This window comes from Poecilia mexicana, unplaced genomic scaffold (genome assembly GCF_051168715.1).
Source record: "Poecilia mexicana isolate PSO_F unplaced genomic scaffold, ASM5116871v1 scaffold_15, whole genome shotgun sequence".
NCBI classification, from domain to species: domain Eukaryota; kingdom Metazoa; phylum Chordata; class Actinopteri; order Cyprinodontiformes; family Poeciliidae; genus Poecilia; species Poecilia mexicana.
The window spans coordinates 23343190-23365047 of record NW_028263384.1 but is presented as its reverse complement, the minus strand read 5'-3'; the positions used below and the strand labels follow the sequence as shown (position 1 = coordinate 23365047).

General features: G+C 40.3%; 1 protein-coding gene across 1 annotated transcript in view; it reads left to right on the top strand.

The window, feature by feature from the left end:
• The window catches only part of tacc2 (transforming, acidic coiled-coil containing protein 2), a 61074-nt gene that overhangs the window by 4607 nt on the left and 34609 nt on the right, over window positions 1-21858 (top strand). The window contains exons 2-5 of the mRNA XM_088012922.1: window positions 6253-6470; window positions 7512-7619; window positions 9977-15361; window positions 16628-17218. Coding sequence (XP_087869048.1) covers window positions 6253-6470; window positions 7512-7619; window positions 9977-15361; window positions 16628-17218 — 6302 coding nt within the window. The remainder of the gene's footprint in view (window positions 1-6252; window positions 6471-7511; window positions 7620-9976; window positions 15362-16627; window positions 17219-21858) is intronic.

Genomic DNA, 21858 nt, shown 5'->3' with positions numbered 1-21858 from the left:
AACACCAGTGCTAATCGTGACTCAGCTTATAAAACATGGACATAAAACAATTGTTAAACTATTAAAGAAGCTTCATAACTCCAGCTTCTCTTGGTTACACATTTGAGCTGCTTTCCCCCTTTTGGTGAACCGTCTTGTTCCCCGTTACAGCCAGAAGAGGGCGCTCCAGAAAACGTGGTTCTGTTTCCACCCAGAGAGAACCAAACTGAAACCCTGCAGGTACACAATATCTTTGAATGCTTGTCATTTTGAAAGCATTTAGCGTCAGTTCATAGAGGTAAGATGCTTAGAGTGCTTGTTGCTGTGAACTCCGCTAATTATGCTACAGCGCTTTGCCGGTTTGGTCCACAGAGAGAAAACTGACCGTGTTGTTTAAGCTACGAATGTGTGCATTTGTTTGATATCCTTGGAAGCAGGTGGTTTGGTTTAACAGATGTTCTGCTATTAATTACTTAGATGTATTATTATTATTATTATTATTGTATATGATGTCTAATTCAAATAGTCACATTTTATTATGTCCCTTACTGTAGTGACCTGAACGAAATACAAATAGCAATCCTCCAAACCCTACATTGTCAATAAACCAACACGAGTACATGGAAGCTCTCAGTTTACTCAGCTGTGCACAGCAAAGCTATTTGTGGCTATAATACTGATTATCAGTTTCACAAAAAGATGCAAGTTGAAGTAATACATTTCATACTGGTGTGTGAGTGTTTAGTACAGCAGGAATTTTACTTCCCAGCTTGTGTAAATTGGGGTGATTATATTTTTATTTCTAAAAAAAAAAAAAAGACACTTACCCCAGTCTTGAAACACTTCATTGTGTTCACTTAAAACTGCAGTATGTAACTTTTATAAAAAAAAATAATTTTTTAAACATATTTGTTCTCTATGTTCTAGCAATACAATACGAGACAAATAGTCTGTAAAAAATGAAGCTCCTCAGATTGTCTGTCCCACACCATACTGTCATTAGTTTTAACAGACGTAAAAAAATAAATAAAAACAATTCTAAAAATTACATGCTGCAGCTTTAATATTTAAAGTTTGCCTTCTCTTTCTGTCATAAAATACCAAGTCCTATTAGTTTAAAACTTGAAACTTTAACAGCAGCCCAGTTGGGCTGGATGTTTTTTCTCATGTTCAAAGTTTTAACAGTGGAGGTTTTTGTCGTATTTACCCTTTAAATGATTGCCAAAACCTTTTCTGTATACCACTAAGAGCAACCCAGTAGCACCAATGGTACTTGTGCCACAGTTTTGAGAGTTGTTACTTTCTTTTTTTGTTCTTTTGTTTCTTCCTGCTTCTTAAGATACTCGCTGTATGATAATTTTAATACAAGATAACAGTTTTCTGGTAGAACCCAGAACACATTTTTAGGTCAAAGTTGCATTATAATCTGGAAAAATGTAGCTAACCATCTTGTTGACTCTCATTTTAATATGATGCTACTTTGATAAATGTTATAGGTAGCACTTCTTTTATTGCTTGTTTCTTTACGACCAGAAATATTTTTAAAGAGTTAAATTTGCATTTCCTTTAAGTGTAGAAAACATTCAATGACTGTCTTTGAGCTAGATGACAAGTTTGGAGGTCAGGATTATGTTATTCTAATTTTAGCCGTTTAAATGTCATTATTTAGGTATATCTTGATGGTGAAAACTGACATTATCTTGAATTGCTAATAGTAGCTAGCCTGGCTACTGAGGATATCGATTAGAAATCCCACTGGCTTCTAAACTAGAAACTAGAAGCTGAGCTCACTAGTAGTCGTCACCATTTGTTCCTGGTTCATTCTCTCAATTATCTTTTCTCTGTTTCACTTTTGAGAAGTTTCTTACTAACCAAACATCAACATGCTTGAATGACTCGTCTTTTTGGTTGTTTACATCTACCACAGATTGACTCCGGAGTACATTCTGGTCCCCTTTATAGGTTTCACTGCATGCCCAACCTTTGGCCTGATTCCTAGCATTCACCTGCAAAGGCACAGGAGACACGGTATGATGAGATTGAAAGAAGGAAGCCTGGGGCAGGATTAGTGATAGAAAGATGGGAGAAAGGGAGCAGGATTGTAGTTGGGAGGAGGGAACAAAAAGAGAAGAGAGTAAGCAGAGGGGAAGAGTTTACAGTAGATGGGGGGTGGGGGGAGGAGAACATGTAGCACTTCCCTGTGACCAGCCCACTCGAGCCAGTTACTGTCTCAGCAGCGAGGAGCTCTGTGTTTGTCAGTGCGGGCTAGTGTAGTGTTTCCACTCTTCACACACGCTCTGCAAGAAACAGAGGCGGCGTATGGAAATTTAGCAGGGGAGCGGCAGCAGCTGAGCAGGCGGAGGAGGAGGAGGAACTTAGCTGAGTCAGTGCGGGAGAGAAGAGGGGACGTCAGCAGCATGTGTTGCAGCATGTTTCAGTGCCGCTCTCTGCCTCCCATCAAAACACACAGTCCTGCAGAGGCTGCCCACACTGTGAGCATGACACAGGGATAGCAGAGGAGCTGCACTGTGGAGTCACCTTCAGCACAGCGAGGCGCACTGCTGGGTAAGTGCGGCACTCACTTTCATAACAGGAGGAAACAAACTCCTTTTTTCCCTCCTCTTAACCGGAGTCATGTGTGGGCCATTAAAGTTTTTTAAGCACATGACATGTTGGATTAACGTGACGTACCGCATGGCGAAGATTTCCAGGCGACTTCAGCCCTGCTTTCTGTTTTGCTCTTGTGGGTTATTTAGTATCAGCAACCCCCCTGTGTGTGGTGTTGAAACCACACAGAAATAAGGACTGTGGTTTTCCACCTCACTGACCCCTCTGGTGACCTTTAAAGGACCAGTAAGCAGGTGAATCATTGTTGGCTGTAAACTTTTTTGAAGCGCGGGGGGCCTTCTTTTCATACAGACTTATCATCGCATTACGTGCAGGTGCAGAAGAATGTCTTTTATTAATCTGGTTATGCAACAACAATACAGAAAATAGAAGCAGCAGTGAGATCACAGGCATTCAAAGTGACACTCCTGCCGGTTCACTTTTTCATTCAATCCCTTTTTATTCTCTTTTGTGTTTTTGTCTTTTGGTAAAGGATCACTGCATAGACCGGCTAAACTAAAACATGTAAACACAGATTTGTATGTCAGTTTTCTTGACTTTTTTTTTTTTTTTTGCAAATATTTCCATGTGTGCATGAGAAATCTCGAATATTTGCTTTTGTTATGAATGTGTTGAGCGTAGCAAGATCTGTGTTACATTGACAAAGGTGAGGCTTCTGAATCTCACACAACTGTAAGTGTTAATCTGATTTCAGCATGTGTGTTCAGTTAGTAAACCACTCGAGTGTGCAGACAGCCGTTTGTAATGCGGCCAAACTTTTCTGTATGTTTCACATGGACGCATGCTTTCTACAGCTGTTTATACCCAACGTGTTCACACCAGTTGAACTTTTCACATTTTTTTTTCTCATTACGATCACAAACTCATATTTCAATCAGACATTTCCCCCATTACTTTATATTTCTGGTGGATACTTGTGAAGTGGAGGCGAAATGGTAAATAGATTACAATCTAAATTTATATTCACTTCCTTTTTTAAAGAAACACCCCAAAATGAAATCCAGTGCAACCAGTTACCTTTATCACAGGATAACAGAGTTCATATGTTTGTAATGTAATTCATATGGTGAAACTTGGCACAGGTTGCATCATGCTGTGGGGATTTGTTTCTTTAGTAGAGACAGGGAAGCTGGTCAAAGTTGAATGGAGGATGGATAGAGCTAAATCCATGCTAATTCCGGAAATAAAACTTGCTAAAGGCTACAGAAGTATTGTATTTTCTAGTTGGATGACTATGCATATAACCAGAATTGTTAGATTAATGTACATGCATGTTAGTATGGCCTAGTCAAAGTCAAGACATAAATCTTATTTAGTATCTGTGTGCAAAGACACTAATGTTAATGTTTGTCCTTCCAGCCTGGCTGAGATGAAAAATATTTTTCAAACATGAGAAGGTGAACATGTATGAAGTATAAAAAATTTGCATTTTTCCTTCCACTACACAGTTATGCACTACTTTGTGTTTTGTCAATTATATGAGACTCCACTAAAACACATTGAAGTTTGAGGTTTTAGCATCACAAAATGTGGAAAAGTTCCAGGCTTTTGCCAGGCAGCATGGATTTAAGAGATAACACTAAAACTTAAGAAACGGGTCATACACTGATGTTGTAAAAACACGGTTATAAAGTTCTTTCAGTTCTGCACATTTCTGTAGGTGCCTACACAAGCACACTTTATTATGCTCCTGCACCTGCATGCCATGGTCTTAAAAAAACAAAAAAAAAACAAAGCAAGATGCATAAAATGAAAGAAAACTTTCCAGGCTCCATTAACTGAGCAGCTCCATGAGGGAGAAATTCCACTGAATTGTGACGGTTGAGTGTTTGGATGTTATGAGGGCGACGTTGCTGCAACACAACGACTCTGCCAAGTGTTGTGTGTGTGTGTGTGTGTGTGTGTGTTTATGTGTGTCTATGGTTGGACTGTTTCCCAGACAGACTGACAGAAATCCTGACAAAATTCACGATTTTTTCAAAATTTGACTGGTTGAGTTTTAAATGCCTGAAACAAAAGGGCAAACTATTTTCTGTGTAATGGTTATAGCCAGTGTCTGTTGTGCTTTATACCATCTGAAAAGACTGGTTCTGTCATCTGTGAACAGACTTGTCTGCCTGGTAAATTATTTTTGAAGCCTTGCAAAAGACATGTATTTCCTTATGATGTGTGTTTTAGATGGACAGCTGCAGGCTGCAATAATCACCTACTTTATTTTATGCATTTAATGGTTATAATTTCAAAGCCCCAGAGGAGCAAAGGATGAATGAAGCTGCAGATGTAAAGTCTAGACAGTGAGGTTGGAGTTTTGGCTTTGAAGCTGGAGATAGTGTTGGGAGTCATAACTAATCTGAATAACCATCTTGGGCTGCAGCTAATGATTATTTTAATAATTAATTATTCAATTGAATATTCTGACAATTAATACATTAATTGGATAAAAAAAATGGGCACATTGTGTAGAATTTTCATTCAACCACTTCAGTATTTTTATACAAGGATGCAAATAAGGTAAGGTAAGGTAATTTTATTTATATAGTACATTTTCAGCAACAAGGCAATGCAAAGTGCTTAAACGAATAAGCGTGGTCAGTTCAATTCCCTTTTAAATAACAAAACGAAAATTTCTATTGCCTAATATGCTACAATCAGATTCCTTTAGCATAAGCTTTATTAAAAAATACTTCTAATATCAGCATGTGAAAAGCTCAGGCCTTTCTTCTTGACTTAACATCAACACAGTGTAGGGCTGATCTTTTGATTATTTTTGAATTAACCAATTAATAATTGGATTGCCGAAGAGCTTAATAGAACGTTTTTTTTTTTTTTACAAAATTTGACTCAGGTGAAGCTAAAACTATGGCATTTATGGAGTTCTGGGTAGAAAATATTTACAGACTAAGAAGGTTTTTTTTTATAGCATAAATGCAAAATATGTACATGTTTTTGACTGTTTTGGCTTAATTATTGCCTTTCATACAATGAATTATTGCCTTAATTGTTGCTCTTTCAGAGTCCGTGTACTCCAATTACCGATTAATTGAATACTAATACGTGACACTTATTTCAGTAATTGACTTATCACGATTAATCTGATTAATCATTACAGTCCGACATCCATCCGTCCATCCATCCATCAGTTTGTATATCCATCTGTTATCTATCTTATTTGTGTTGATTTTATGTGCATAGGCAAAGTTGAAATTTCATGCAAATAAGTATAGTCAGTTTGATAACAAAGCCATACTGAGCACAGCAGATAAGAATCAGACACCGAGATCAGTTAACGTTCTGCTAGCTTGTTGTCAGACAAGCTGACAGCAGCACACAAGGTACGAATCGGTTAATAACTGATGTTAGGCTGGTATATACCTGCATCAACATAAGAAAAGCAAATCTAATATGTGTTTAGTGATTGGATAGACTCCAGGTAATCTGCTGTGACTTTGCTGTACCAGCTGTTTGCTTCATAGTTTAACACATGGGTGGAGTTATTTGATCACATGTTGTGTCTGAGCATTAATCTCTGGGTGTTTCCTACGTTTGCTTCCAACATGCTCATGCTTGTTCAACTACATGCTGCAGCATGCGGCGCATGTGCTGCAGGTTGCAGCGCACCAACATGATGTCTCCACTGTCTCGCAGACTGAAGCAGAGAGTCTGAGTGGACGGGACAACCAGGCACTGCTGACCGAAGCCTCCACCTACCAACCAGTGCTCCCAGAGGTCCCAGTCATCACTGGAGTGGAGGAGGACAGAGGATCTGCAGACCAGGACGACAAGGAGGAGCTTGAGTTTCCTCATGATCTGCTGCCCAGTTTGGATTTCAGCAGCGAGTTGAACATCTGGGAGTCTTCACTGGGGTATGTAGAAACGTGTCCTTGCCCACAGCTGTTTTTTTCACCTCAGAGGAAATTACAGATGTTTTTAGCTCTCAAGCTAATAAGTAAATCACACAAAACTTTAACTTGCATATAAAAAAGTTTCTTTATGTTCAAAAACAAAGTAAACACCCTCGCTCCCTTTGATTGGTTTTGCTTGTGGGAAGCATGTAGGTTTGCTTCTAGCTAAGAAAGTTATTGTGTGCAGCTTTTTAATGAATATTATATTTATTAAGGAAAAAAAATATTCAAGCCACCCTGTTCCTAGATAAAACACAATAACTTGTAGTAATACCGCTGCTGGGTAGAACTGACAATTAAACATAGAGCAGTGAGTCTTTTATGTCACTGTGGAGGAACAAATGTCTTAATTTAACCGTACTGGAAAGTTCTCAAGAAGTTCATGCCACAGCATTTCAGTCAGATCTAAGTCCAGACTTTGACTAGGCCACTCCAGAACTTTCTGTGTGAATACAGCAATAGCCTTACAGTGAGAAAGCTGGGGTTTCAAACGATGCCACTTGATGTCACTAGAAAAGTGACATAAAGGATTTCTTTTTGGTATTGAGACCTCCATAAGGTGAGAAACATACAAACGACAATAAGGTTTATTGTCTTAGTTTGAGCTTCTGGAAACATTTACTCCATTTATGAAAACGGAACAGAGGCTGGATTTTACTTTTCTTAAAAATATTCAAATTATTCTTTGTGTTTGTGAGAAAATTATTTCTAACAACCAGGTGAAGTTTCAACCAGTCCTCACAAGAGGCTCCCGTCCCTTCTGCAAATAACCCTGTGATTATATTAATCACTACAGAAAAGTTTATCTAATAAAATATGTGCAGTTCATAAAGAAACATTTCATTAAAATATGTACACCACTGATAAAGTAATAAAATAACTTTGTCTAATGATGCACCGTTTACAAACAATACCATATGTGCAAGTTATCCAGCGGTGAAAGTTAACTCGATAATGACCTGTGCGTGTCTCCATGCTTGCTTTATGGACCTGTGTCAGCAGAGCTCGTTCTTGCTCCGATGGGAGAAAATGTGAGCAGGTGAACCCCCTGCTGGTGGGCCTGCAGCATCACATGGATCTCGGTGGACCACTGCTGGTTTTAGACGGGAGGTAGCACATGATTCGGCATGCGTCTCTGCCGTGAGACTGTGGTCAGCTGTAAACGAGATCACAGCGTTATAAATCAGGGCGCTTGGGTTTAATCTAATGTTTCTAACTCATGCTTGATTGCGACGACGCCGCTGCTGTGATGCTGCCGGTTGAGGCAGGTTTTACTTTGATTTGTGGTGATTAATTTCCTCATGATCAAGTGGCTTATCTGTGGACACCTTTTTTTTCCCCTCCATGATCTGCGTCAAGGCTTTAATGTTTACTGAAAATCTCACACCCTGCTGCAGTATAGATAATGTTTGACTTGATAATTTAACAGCTCAAACTCCAAAAAGAGAAGTATGGCAGACAGTTTTTTTTTTTTTTTTGTGCCTACTCACTGCAGACTTATTAGTCTGAAGACGCATTGCTGTTTGAGACATTTGCTTTGTTCCATTTTTCAGGCAGCAGCAGGGATCATTTTGATGCCTGCCAGCTGGAAACACTAGAGTTTATTTACTGCTCTGCCCTTTAGTGCAAAGTGCCAAGAGAATTGGATACACCCTTGAATGGCAGGTTGGTTAGTGAGCAGCATGCTGGAAGAGACTTTGTGTTTACAAGAATACAAGGAGTGCAATCACAGCTGACGGATGAAGGGAATAATAATGATTTTCCTCCACCTAAACTTTACTGCAGACTAAACACAAACAACTGGTTTGGTTTCTGTGGATTGGCATGAGAGAAGTTTGTTTTTAAAGCTGTTTTATTGTCAGTTGATTTTGGTATAGTGTTGAAAAAAATGAAATGGTACACACGATGAAACCCAAACAGAATAAGCAAGAAGACTGAGGGCATATAACTATGACACAACCTGGTATTTCCTGTACTTCTAATTAAGAGCTAAGCAGGGACTCAGGCATTTCATCTGTCTGGCTGAAAAGTCTCCTAAAACGAGAAACATATAGGGAGTTTTGACAAGAAGCCACTTATTTACAGTTTTCTAGCAGCTTTCTTTCAAGTTTAATACACTACTTCTGATGTAAAGTGCAGCCTGGAATTAATTCTTAAGTCTTAAACGGTTTCCTTCCTGTGTTACCATGGCCAAAAATCTAAATTTTGTTCTCATCTGAGAAAAGGTGACAAAGACACCTTTTCCCCCCCACGTCTGCTGTCCTACTTGGCTTGTGGCAGACTTTAAACTGGAATTTTTTCATAACAGTCTCATTAGTGGAGTGCACAACTAATAAAGATCTTTCTCACCTGAGCTGTGGATCTCTGCCGCTCCACTATGAATATCATGGGCCTCTTGGCTACTGCTTAATGCTCCTCTGACTGACTCATCAGTTTAGTTGTACCGTCATTTTCTTTGTTAGCTATGTAGTTGTGCTCTTCCTTTCTAGATGGCTTATTAAAAAGTGAGATGAGCAATACTCAGGACACAGCATATAATGCAACAATAATTTGAAATAAGGCTAATAAATAATGCATTCATATGAATGCACCCACCCTTGCTCATTCAAGTGTTTTTGTAATTTTCTTTAAAGCCATTTTAACTAGTAATATAAGCTTCTTTCTAAAGTATTGATACACATTTCCACATTTTGTTTTTAATGTAAAGCAACTACTCTCACACATGGTGTAGCTTTGCCTAATGTGTCACAGTGTCTTTAAGTAGCAGCATAATGAAGTGAAGACACATTTTAACATGTTGTAAAAAAATACAATTTCCTTTCAAGCCTGTTATATCTTTTTCCTTCCGCTAACTTCCTGTTTAACACCTCACCCATAATATAGCGTTCACACCGAAAAGTGTTATGGTTCTGATGCATACGCTGATCTTTAAAAGATTAGATTTTTTTTTTGTTTTTGTTAGTGACCGCCAAGTCCATATAGGTCTTGACAAAAATAAGAAACATCAATTTAAATTTCACTGCGACTTCCTGCAACAAGCATGTCTGCATGAATCCGTGCAGACATGCGTGACATTTTGAACATAAACAAAAATGTCACAGTTTCAATGTGAATTCCTGAATGTGTTTGAATTAACAGTTTGATGAAGCCATTAACGTTGCACATCTTTAAATAGGGAGACACTATGGATCATTGAGAACTGATTTAGTGAAGTTAATTAGAAGTAGTTTGTGCTCTGGTCTGTTTGTAAAAAGATCTGCATGTTCTTTAACTCCCATAATCTTAGAAACAACTGATATTCAGTTCTTGCTCAGGAAGGGCCATCCCAAGCATCTTGAAGTGCAACTGGGTGTTGTGTTTGCTGAGCATGGGCTTCTGCTCTGCCAATAGCAATGCTCGACGGCATCGTGGAATGAGCAGCTGTCTGTCTGTCTCCTCCTAATCGTGTCGCCCTGCCCTCATCTCAGGCCAGATGGCACCCAGCCAGTAAGCCCAGATGTCCATTCTTCACCTCAGCCGGGACCCCTGACACCTTCCCCAACCAACTTCTTGGACCAGGAACTCCAAATGGCCTTCCAAGAATGCGAAGAACAAATGGCGTCGCTGGGCATGCTCTCTTCTAAGGAGTCTGAAATGACTCAGGATGTAGTAGGGAAGGCAACCAATGAGGGGATGGTTAATGAGTCCAGCAAATCGCTCTCGCCACTTCCAGTTGCAGTGCAGCCAGGACATAGCAACGGTGGCCGTGGAAACGAGAGTACACATGGAAATAGTGAGGCAGCACACAGTCAGACGGACACAGTTGTGTTTAGTTTTAGGGATTACATTCTAGGAAAGGAGAATAACTCTAGGAAAACAGAGATGGAAAATAAAGTAGAAGCAAATCAGAGTGTGGAGAAATGTTCAGAGCCTAAGTCAAAAATGGAGATGGATGAACAAGAGCAGAAATCAGATACAAATAAGGAATCTCCAAAAGAACAGAGAGACTTAAAGACCTTAAATGAACATGTTGGTCTGAGTGTCACTGCTGAGATGAACAGCTCAAATGATTTTGATGCAGAGATTAAAGAAGAAAGCCCAGGAGGAATAGTAGAGGCTGCAACCTTATGGAAAGAAAATACAAATGATGAGTTTAATATCAATGTTTATACAGATGAGTCAAATGGTTTAGACGTAACAGCATCAGGATCAAGAAAAGAAACAGACAAGCAAAGGGAGGATAGTCAGTCAAGATCAAAATCTGACAAACAAGTTGGACCGAACAAAGAAGCAAAGAAAAAGAAACACAAGAAAAAGAAGAAGATAGAAAAGAGTGCCGAAAGTGACCAGGAAGCAAAGACAGAGGTTTGGCAGTCCGAAACTGAAAAACGGGCTCTGTCACTATCATATGTTGGCACTCACACAGATTTAGCAGAAAATGCTACATCTGTGTTGGAGCTAGACTTCGAGCTTCTGACTTGTGGGGAAGAGACTGATTACAAACAACAGCTGAGTCCCGTGGGAATGCAAAAGTCTTTCCCTCAAAGTAGTCTGGATCATCTTACTGCTTCAGCCTGTTCACCTGACTCCATGCAGTCCTTTTCACAGGGGACCCATCAGTCAGAGAACCACAACAATATGGATATGAGTGTTAATGATCAGAGCTCAGATTGTGAGCAACATGTAACTGAAGGAGAAAATGGCATCCACTGTACACCAGCAACAAATCTCCAAACTGCAGCTATCAGACAAGGTGATTGTAGTGAAAAGGGATTGAATGCACAGAGACAGGAGGCTATAGTTACTACAGAAACAAAAATACCCATAGCAGAGGATCAGAACGTACTCTCCAACAGCAGAACTTGTGTGGGAGACGGTTGTGTGGAGAGCGGCCTTGGAAACGCTGTAATAGTGGTTAATACGTTGCCACTGACAACACCCACACTGTCAGAAGTGATAGAAAGCGAGGGAGAGAGAGAAAGTGTGAGCCGTGATCTACAGGAGACTGTGGCTACTGTAGCAGTTGCAGAGAGTGAGGAAGGAGCAGGAGAAAGCAAACTGGATGGAAGAGCAGACTATCTTGCCTATGCTGATGTAAAAAGAGACAAACTCCAGGAGAGCCCCCACCTCGTCTCATTAAACTGCTCACAAGGAAATTGCACGCTTCCATTCTCGGCCAAAGAGGGGGAGACTGAATGTGAGGAAAGCTGCAGCAGCAAAATGCCACACAACTTGGCTGAGGCTGAAATTAAGGGACCGAGAGAAGTGTGCATTCACAGCACAGACACAGAGATCTCACCAGCTGAGGAGACGGACGCTGAAAAGGAGCTACTATTCTCCGAAGGCTGTACGAATACCTTTGGTCCTCATTTGCAGGATCGCAGGAGTGGTGCACATTTAGAAAGATCGGAAGAGGGAGGGGAAGGAAGAGGAGGGGAGGTAGGAGAAAAAGGAGGGCTTGCTGGAGAGCACAATTTACCGAGCCAGCCGAAAGGCTCTGTTGGAGGGGTGTCATCAGTCAAGACGGGAGCGAGTCCGCCCAGTGATGTTGCCGAGTCACAGTTGAAGTCACCGTGCTGGGGTGAGCCGATCGCTACCATTCCTGAGGGCTCTGAAGAGGAGCGTTTCTATTACAAGCAGCATGACATGACAGTTTTACCTCTTCCCTCTTACTCTGAGCAGCAGCAGGGCTCCAGCCATACAGACGCTGAGATAAAGACCGAACCAATACAAGAACTGGTTTCAGAGGAAGCACTGTCTTTGGAACAACCTTGTCAGATATCAATCATCACGGAAAGGAACTGCAACCACGTCTTCCAGCTTTTTACCTCTCCTCAGCCTTTGAATACATCACAGCAAAGTGAGCAACAAGCAAGATCGGATCAACAGGTTGGACCTCGTAGCATTGAAGAGAAAACAGCCGAAAGTACAGCCAATACCCAGAGTGAGAGTGGCAGTCCCAACATGACTGGAAGAGGTGTCCTTTTGTGCACCAGCAGTGGAGGTAACAGAGTTCACTTTGCTGATGATGTTAATTTTAAGCTCAGCTCCTCTGAGACTCTTACAAACATGCCAGTTCTAGGTTTGGACTGTGCTTCTTTGCCTCCGTTGACTGTTCATGAGACGTTGCACCATCCTGTGACAGAGGCCAGCTACACCTTCCCCAATAACCTCAGCTTTGATATGCCGGAAAGCTCCACGAGTACAGGTTTGATGAAGGATGGAGAAGAAATACATGGTTCAAATGAGATTCAAGAACAACGGACAGCCAGTTTGGGTGAAGGTGATGCTAAGAAAATGGCCTTAGATCATGATCACAATGAAAGAAATGCTATACACTTAGAGGGAATAGCCGAAAAAGAGGGATGCTCAGAACAACTTTCTTCTCCCACTGGGGAGAAGCAGATGGGTAAGGAAGTACATGACATTGACAGTGAGACTAAACGCCTGCAGGAAGATTTATCTTCAAAACATGATGCTACTGTGACCCTTGAAGAAAAAGAAGTGTACCAGCATAATGCATCTGAAGCTGACCCTTCTACATGCTCTGGTTCAAAACCTCTGGAGCCCACCTCTCAGCCTTCTTGTTTAGATGAAGCCCCTCAAACTGGACCAGTCTTCACTGATGTCATGGAATCGCCTGAGGTACTGATGGGTGGTCTTACTGGTTTGACAAAAGAAGAGACTGGCTCTGTCAGCAACCCACCCATTGCATTGCAGCCTCCTGGACCAATGATGAGTCACTTGGAGTTTATTACCGACTGCGATGTCTCTTTTCCAGAGAACATAGGTACTGATGGGGACTGCATCAGCATCTCCAGAGAGGTGGCAAGCAACCAGGATGGTGAAATGCCTTTAATAGAGAATCTGAATCACAGTAGTGCCAGTTTTAGAACAGATGAAACCTGTCAGGAGCTGAAGGATAGCGATTGTGCTGAGCACTCTGCTGATGAACTCCTGATATCTTGCACCAAGAATTTGAATAGTCCTTGTTCACAAGTGGAAAATTTGACTGTTGCAGTCCAGTCTTCAGCTGCAAATGATGTACTGTTAAAGGAAAGATCTGGCAATATAATGCCAACATGTCTCGATAAGCCAGACTCTACTATTATTGAAACATCTGACAGAGATGACCTAGCATGTGTCAACTACTCTACTAGTGAGACATATGTTGACACTGAAAATGTTAGTATGGGGGAAACAAAGAAACTAAAAGAAGACATAACCATGGATAATCAAGAGGAAGCAGCAGATAACAAAATGCAGCAGACAGGAAAGACAGACCCAACATTGCAGCAGCAGTATAATGGACCAGATAAAGAGGCTGATTTTATGGCAGCAGCAGTTTTGCAGCCACAACGTAAACACAATATGGAGACTGAATCACCGCCAACAGAAATAGCAAACAGAGAAGAAAGTAATAAGAGCTTTCCATCTAAATGTGAAAGTAAAACTTCCTCAACTTCCAGCAGAACATCTGAAAGATTTTTACCTCCTGAGTTGGAGTCCAACACTGAAACTCAGACTGTTTACGACCAGAGTTTGAGCCAAATTGTGACAGCAGAGCTGGAATGTAGCACTGACACTGACGCTGCACCAGATCTGAGCCCAGCTTTTGGCCAATCGCAGGACTTGCAAGATCTAAACAGTTTTGCCCAAGAACCAGAGCAAAGGGAGCAGAGTTTGGGATCCACACATTCCACAGAGGAGATGTCAGGTGGAACCGCTGACGGCAAAGAAAAGATTTGCAATTGGACTCAACCTTCAGGTCCAGATGAGGGAGACTGCTGTGATCAGAGTTTGTTTGAATCAGTAAACAAGGATGAGTTGTTTAGATTTGCAGTGAAAGAAGATGTGCCATCTGGCTTTTCTGTAGATTTAAATGGAAGTGAAAATGGTGCAGATGGAAAAGCATCAGTTGACACAGGGTTAGTAACTGTTTGCTCTCAAGTAGGTGAGATTGGACAGAGATTAGATGTGAATAAAGACCCTGGCTTAGAGCTGGATGAGTCAAACAGAAACACAAAGCCAGAACAAACAACTAACATGGACCAGCACAGAACATGTGAAATGTTAAAAAACAGTGCTGCATCTGTTGAGTTTGCTTCGACTTCAGCTAGCCAACACTCAGTTTCACCAAAAGTCAGCACAGACAGTCAAGACGCTCATATTTCAAGTACAAACCAAGCTGATGAAGTTTATCTGAAGGGGTTTAGCACACAGCAAAATGTTGGGGGAGCAGAACCTAGGGGAGAGGACTTTAGTGCTGCCTCAGCTAAAGAAAGCCAACAGGGTGACATTAAGGGTGCAGAGCTGCAAAGCTGCAATAAAACCTCTGACACAGACAGCAGCCAAGTAGTACAAGCGGCCATAAAAAGCTCTAATGATGAGGAAATCCCAAAAGAAGACGAGACAGATTTGGTAGAGGAGAGGGAACAGAGGGGGGTGGAAGTAGCTGATAGTGCAGGAAAGCAAGCGATTTCAAATTTAAATGATAAAGAAACTGGAGCAGAATCAGAGTCCAGTCTCTTTAACAACGACGTGCCACAGAGCAGCACAGAAACCCCTGCTTGTCCCTCAGAAGGGGGCGTTAGCTGTGCTAAGGAAACTGAAATAGATGGTAGTGTGATAGATAAAACAAACACTGATGCCAGCATCGTCCCATCTGTTGTTACTTCGACCTCCATCCCGTCTCCTAATGAGTCAGAGAATCGCCATGATCAGGTGGCGTTTTCAGAGCCCCAGGATAGGGCTGAGGTAAAGCCCTATCCAGAGCAAGGATCCCAGGAACCAGAAACAAACTGGATTCAAGCCCTAAAAGACGCTGCGTACCTCTCTCAGAGCGAACAAATGAAAACACAAGATGGCTCGAGGTAAACACAATAGCATGTTCATACAATTTTTAAAATTGTTCTAAGGGGATCATACTAGTTTTTAGTTTGGATTTGTATTTATTGTGGTCAGATTCTGTCAAAGGTGTTCATTTTGGTTCCCCTACCTGTACCTGACAGATAGTATTTCTTAGTAAGTATGTAGAGATGTGGGAGACTAAAGTCACATTGTGATCACTGGGAGGCATCATTAGACAGATTAGGATACTGGACTTCAGCTGTGGGTAGATCTTCAGTTCATCTGTTTAGAACAGGTCTAAAAGACGACACCATGCTGTTGGCATTTTATTCACATTCTCTGCAAAACCCCCCACAAAAATCTCAAACTAATTTTTTCTACCTTTGATCTGAATAAATTCAAAGTCAAAGATATTTACAATTGTTAAACCTATATATGTTTTATTAAACCTTTATTCTACTTGTGCAGGCTCAAAAAATGGGATTTTAAGGCTTTTTTTGGCTTCTTCAACAATCTTACGTGGAGCTCAGCTTGGAAATGACTTACCTAGACGGGTAAAATGGTGGACAGAATTACTTTAAACTAAAGAGAAACTCTAAAAAATTCATCCTAAATCCAATATTCACTGATAGAGTGGTAATCAGATAGTTAGGGAATCTGGTAGTTGTGGATAATAATCCTTACTATATTCTTAATATATTTTTGTTTTGATTAAAACCACGTATTAGCATTTTTTTTTTATTAATTATGTTATTTTTATTTAATTCATTTTGTGTCCAAAGTTGTTTAAAACCTCAACCCCAGGGAACTATTACTGATATCATCACAGAGCATCACAACAAAAGAAATCTGAAGTATCCCTTTTATGTCTTTGAATTCAGGCAGACTTTTTTTTTTTTTTTTGATAATTTCTGTTTTTTTTTAATCTACATCACAGTAACACCCTGTCCAGGCCTTGTCCGGAACGCTATTGAGGAGAGCATCGTGACAATGAATATGAATGAGGATGTAAACACAGAGCTGCACTTTGTTTGAATTGAGTCATATGACTGCTGGTTGAACTCTAATGCAAGTAAAGCAGCCCATTATGTTCAAAAGGATGACATCAGCTGTGACATCTTCCCTGATCTCCAGGGAGACAACGATCCTCTTCTCACACAAAACACATTCGTCAACATTTCTGCATACACAACCTTCACAAACCCACGCAAACGTGTCATTTGTTTGGACTTTTGCTGTCAAGCAACAGCTCCGTTAACCCTTTTCTTCTTCTATTCTTCTTTTCCCAGACCACTCCCATCTCTGGAGTCTCCTCAGGTTGAGTTTGTAACTCCCACTGAGGAGATTCCTTCTGCACTGATATCAGACGAGGTGATTCTACCACAAGAGGAAGCAGAGGAAAACACAGCTCAAAGCTCATGTCAAAGTGCTGTGAAGAGGCCAAATGATCTTCCTAAACCTTTAGAGAAGGTGGATCTTCCTGAACCAATAAAATATTCGACAGATCTGACTTCGAAGGCTGAGCTCCCACGAGAATCATCCAAAACAACAAAACCTTTGGAGCAAGAGTCATCTCAAAAGTTGTTCGACAGGAAATCTGTTGCAACAGAGCACACTGAACTCCTACAACCTGCTCAAGAGACAGAAGAGATTCTAGTGCCAGCCAGAAATGAGGTAGAAATCAGAGAAACATCAAATCTAGAAGATTTACAACCAAACGAGCCAAGAGCAGAGACCGTACAACAGCAGCAGCAGCTTTTAGAAGAACCAGAAGAAAAACCCATCGAGGTCCCACCTGTGGAGCCATTCAGAGTCCCTGCTGAGAAAACTGAGGTGCCAGAAACAGTCGAACATCCCTCCACAGAGCTACAGGACAGCGGGTAAGCTGATATTAAAAATTAAGCTATTAGTCAGGAGCTTAATTGATTTTGTAAGTCTAACATTTAAAAATATAATTCATCAACTAAAGAAGATGTGATTTGTAGTCCAGTAACCTGGTCCATAATATTTTCCTATAGGCACCAACCAACAGACTGCTCCTCTAGGACTTAGTCAGGATCTGGAGCATAGAAACATACCTTTTAATATATTTAGGTCAATAAACCTTCATGAATTTGATCTATCTATTTTTTTCAGAATGAATAACATTGTATTCCTTTACAATCTTTTATCAATTTCAGCCCTTTTCCTTTCCTTTCCTTTCCTTTCCTTTCCTTTCCTTTCCTTTCCTTTCCTTTCCTTTCCTTTCCTTTCCTTTCCTTTCCTTTCCTTTCCTTTCCTTTTCTTACCTGCCTTTTATGTGCTTAAAATGAATTTGTTTGGCTCTCAGAGCCTCGGAGGGTGTCTGGTCGGGTTCTTCTGTCTGCAGCGGTTTCACCGTGTCTGATCAAACCAATTAGCAGGAGCCTTGCCAGTCTCTCCTGCCTCTGAGACCATTGTTGGTTTTAGTTCAGCTTCTATGTGACTCATCTGGTTTCACTTTTTAAATCATTTTATCAGCTCTTAGTTCACTAATTTAATTGTTTGCTGCTTTTCTGTTGAAAAGATTCAGCACTTTGTCAATGTTTCATCCACAGACGTCAAAATATTTTATTAGGATTATAGTGCAGAACAGTGATGTAGAAGTATTGGCCCATTTGTATTGGGCCGGTTTTTATAAATACATTTTAGTGCAAAATGCCCAATCCCTTTACCCTGACATCCATAAATAAAACCCAGCACATTCAGTTACATTAGAAGTCAACTTATTAGCAAATGAAGTTCACATTGGCGCAAGACAAGCCAGGAATTCATAAAGAGAAGCTGGTCAGAGTTATTAGGAAGATGGGTGGAGCTACAAACAGGCCAATACTGGAAAAAAACCTGTTTGAGATTGAGAAAAGATTGAGACTGGTGCGAAAAATTCATTGTCCAGCTGGACAGCACATTTAGATAAAAAGCTAGGGCTACAATAAAATGGGGTTAGATTAAAACAGTCATGTGTTCATATTACTCAGTCAAACTCTGGACCTAAATCCAAATGAAGAATTTGTGGGAAGACTCAAAAATTAACACTCATTGACCCATTTCATTGAATATATCTGATTCTGGTTGAGAGAGGCTACTAAATACAAATGTATGCCACACTTTTCAGATTTTTAAAGTGTATATATCATTTTTCTTCCACTTCACAGCTATGCACTACTTTTAGTTGGTCTTTCACATTAAAAAATACTTTAAAAATGTTATTAGAACAAATACTAGAGACTTAATAGGGTGTGAATAAAAGTAAAACAAATCAGTGTAAACATGTAGGGATCTTTCTGTTAATTTTGTGTTATTCACTCTTTTTTTCTACCAACTACCTTCTCATTCATGCTTCCTATGCGCCGCCTGTTGCATGCCGAAGAGGCGATTACATGCCGGAGCAGCACTTGCTGCCTGTCAGTCTCGGCATTTGTCCCATCATAGAACCCACAACTTCTCTCAGAGAAAGAATAACGGTGATATACACTCCCATATGTCAGCGATAGATAAGGTTACAGATGCAAACATGCGGCTGACAAAAATATGACTGCCTGGCCAATGATGTGTGTGTGAGGTTGGGCATATGTTGTATTTCCCTCCGCCCCCGAAGGCTAACGTTGCTGTCAGTCCTGCTCAGTCTGTGCGGCTTTGTGAGCTGAAGCCTGCAGTGGGAGGAATTTGGGCAGGACACAGTCCCACTGAAGTCATTTTCACAGAGCGCACAGGCAGGAACAAAAGCCAGGCTTCAGAGAAACACTTGAGCGTGTGTGAGAGTGAGCGACAGCGTCACGGACAGACAGAGAGGAGGAGAAGGAGGAGGAGGTGTAGTCGCAGGTTCCCCTGTTTGTGGAGTAAAGAAGAAACTGAGTAAAAGTTTAATCTTAAAGTTACATTTTCTGTGACGGATCCTTTCCACAGTTGAAATCTGGGATTTCTAGGTGAGTTTGACAGAGAGCTGCTGCTGTTTTGTTTTTGGTTGTTTTTTTTTTTTTGTAGAACAAGTGTGTTGGTGCTTAAATCCTTCCAGGTGGACGCAGCAGATGGTCTGGAGGTAACTTGTGCTAATTACTTTGTGCCACTGTTGACCCCAGCAGATGGGCAGAGGGGCGGGACAGAGAGAAATGACAGTATGGAAGGATTTTGTGGTGTGAAGTTGAGCATAGAGTTTGCTGCCTCCCATTTAAAATAGTTGACAAGTATCAGCATGTTTAAACTTCCGCCTCTGACGACTGGATGAGAGTTTACCTGTAATTTACAGAAACTGGAAAGCTGTTTAACTTGATCCTGAATGTTTTCTCCAGAAATATTTCTGGAGTGATCAACTGCTGTATTTATAGTGTATTTTCGGAGGTTACTATGGAAATTTAAAGAGCTGCTTTCAGTTTGAACCCAAAGTACTTTTGAAAATTGTTATTTATGAAAAGTTGCATTACCACATAAAACAGTTGACTGGAGTTCTACTTCTAAAACTAGCTGCAGCTCTTCAGGTTTAGAATTACACCCGTTGAATATTTCATCGCATTACAATCACAAATTTTGTGCGAACAAAAATCTGAAAAGTGTGGTGGGCTTCACCATTCATTGCGATTACAGCCGCAGGCCTTTGGGATTGGTCTTTTCCAGCTTTACACATCAAAGTACTGAAGTTTATTCCTCTTCTTCACCGTCAGATTTGATGTAGAGGAGTTGGCACAGCGTTTCAACTGGATTTAGGTCTAGACTTTGACTGGGCCAGTCTAACAGATGTTTAGCATCATTGTCCTGGTGCAAGTTGATGCTGACCCCATTCAAGTCTATTCCAGCCTCTAATATGTTTTCTTGTCTCTGCTGAAAAAAAAAAAGCCTCCCCACAGCATGATGTTGCCACCACCGTATTTAACAGCAGAGATAGTAGGAGTGTGCTAAAAATTTGATTCACATAAGAATTATGATCCTCATTTACTACTATTCAGAATCAAATTAAAATGTCCGACGTGGTGAGGAAATATGTAATTTTTTTTTTTTTACAGTTGTTGACTAAATGGCCACAAACGCTGTCAAATGGCTAAAAACTTCTGAAATTGCAACTCCTCTTTGGGGGAGGCTGTCTGCAGAATGGTGTGGTGCTTGCTCCTTGACCAATTTATTAAAGGCAAAACAGAGGATTGGAGGAAGGGAGTTATTACATCCATGCATGCATTAATATTTAAAATTTAATAAATGTGAAAAAGACACTTTAATGTCTGCCTTAGTCATTCTGCCTTGCAAACCAGAATGGAGTAGATCATGAGAATGCTTTGCAAACCTATAGATTAATCAGAATTCATTACGAATAATCATTTTGAATCAAACATTGATTTTGAGTCAAATTGTGAGATAGTGAAAGGTTCCCACTCCTAGTGGATAGTGTGCTTATGGTGGTTTGCGGGTTTTGTTTTTCTCCACACAGTGCTTGTTGTTTCTTGGCCCTCCTGGACCTTTCACCTCTGAGAGTCGATCCTGCATAAACAAACGACAATGGATCATGACTTATTTTGTAAAGATCAGATTTATGGCGTTCACAATTGACAGATGTCTTGTGAATCTGCAACTCCTGCAAAGTTACAATGGACCCTTTTGGCTGCATCTCTGATTGATCCTCAAAGCCGGTGATATTGATTTCTAATCTGTCCCTCCGCTTTGTTGCTCTGGATTTTAACTAGCGATATCAGAGTAAAAGCGCCTGGATACAAATACATGTGTTGCTTTTATTTGTAAAACACTTTTAAAACACGTTTTCTTTACCTTCCACTTCAAAATTGGGCTCTGCTTTTTTTGTTGTGCTGTTCTGCCACATAAACTGCCAGTAAAATATGTTGAAGTTTGTGGTTGTAACATGATAAAACATTTAAAAACATTCAAGGGATATATATATACTTTTGCAAAGAACTGTATATCAAATCCACTGTTATATCTAAAAGGGTTTCTGAGTGTTTAGTCTATTTATGTAATCATGTCATATTTTACACACTACTAAAATATCCAGGTATTTTATCTTCTTTTCCCAAAATATATAATTATATTTAGTTGAAGCCCTATTTAGTTGAAGACTTTTTATTCAGTATTAGTTATTCATATGTGACCAATTCATGGTATTTGCGTAATTCTCTGAAGCCTGAGTAGTTAAATTACTTCTTTTGTATTTCTGAAATTCACCAAACTAAATTAAAATTTGCTGCTAACTTTTAAACATGTCCTTTAAAGTGAGATGCAAAACTGTTTACCTTTAGTATTGAAATGTTTTCCTAGCCCTGTAACATCTGAGTCTGGATCTTTGCAAACTTCAAAAAGGATTTATCAACATCAAAAAGCAGGCATGAGTTGCATAACCAGTTAGAGATCTTAACCATCAGAGCAGATCACTTTTCTGCTGACTGGTTTTCGGTTTTGCTTGTAAATAAACAAAAGTTTCATCTGCAAACATCTGAGCATTAGGTAAAAACTTTACATTAATGTACAGAGTAAAAATCAGAGGATCCATTGCAGAGCTTTGAGG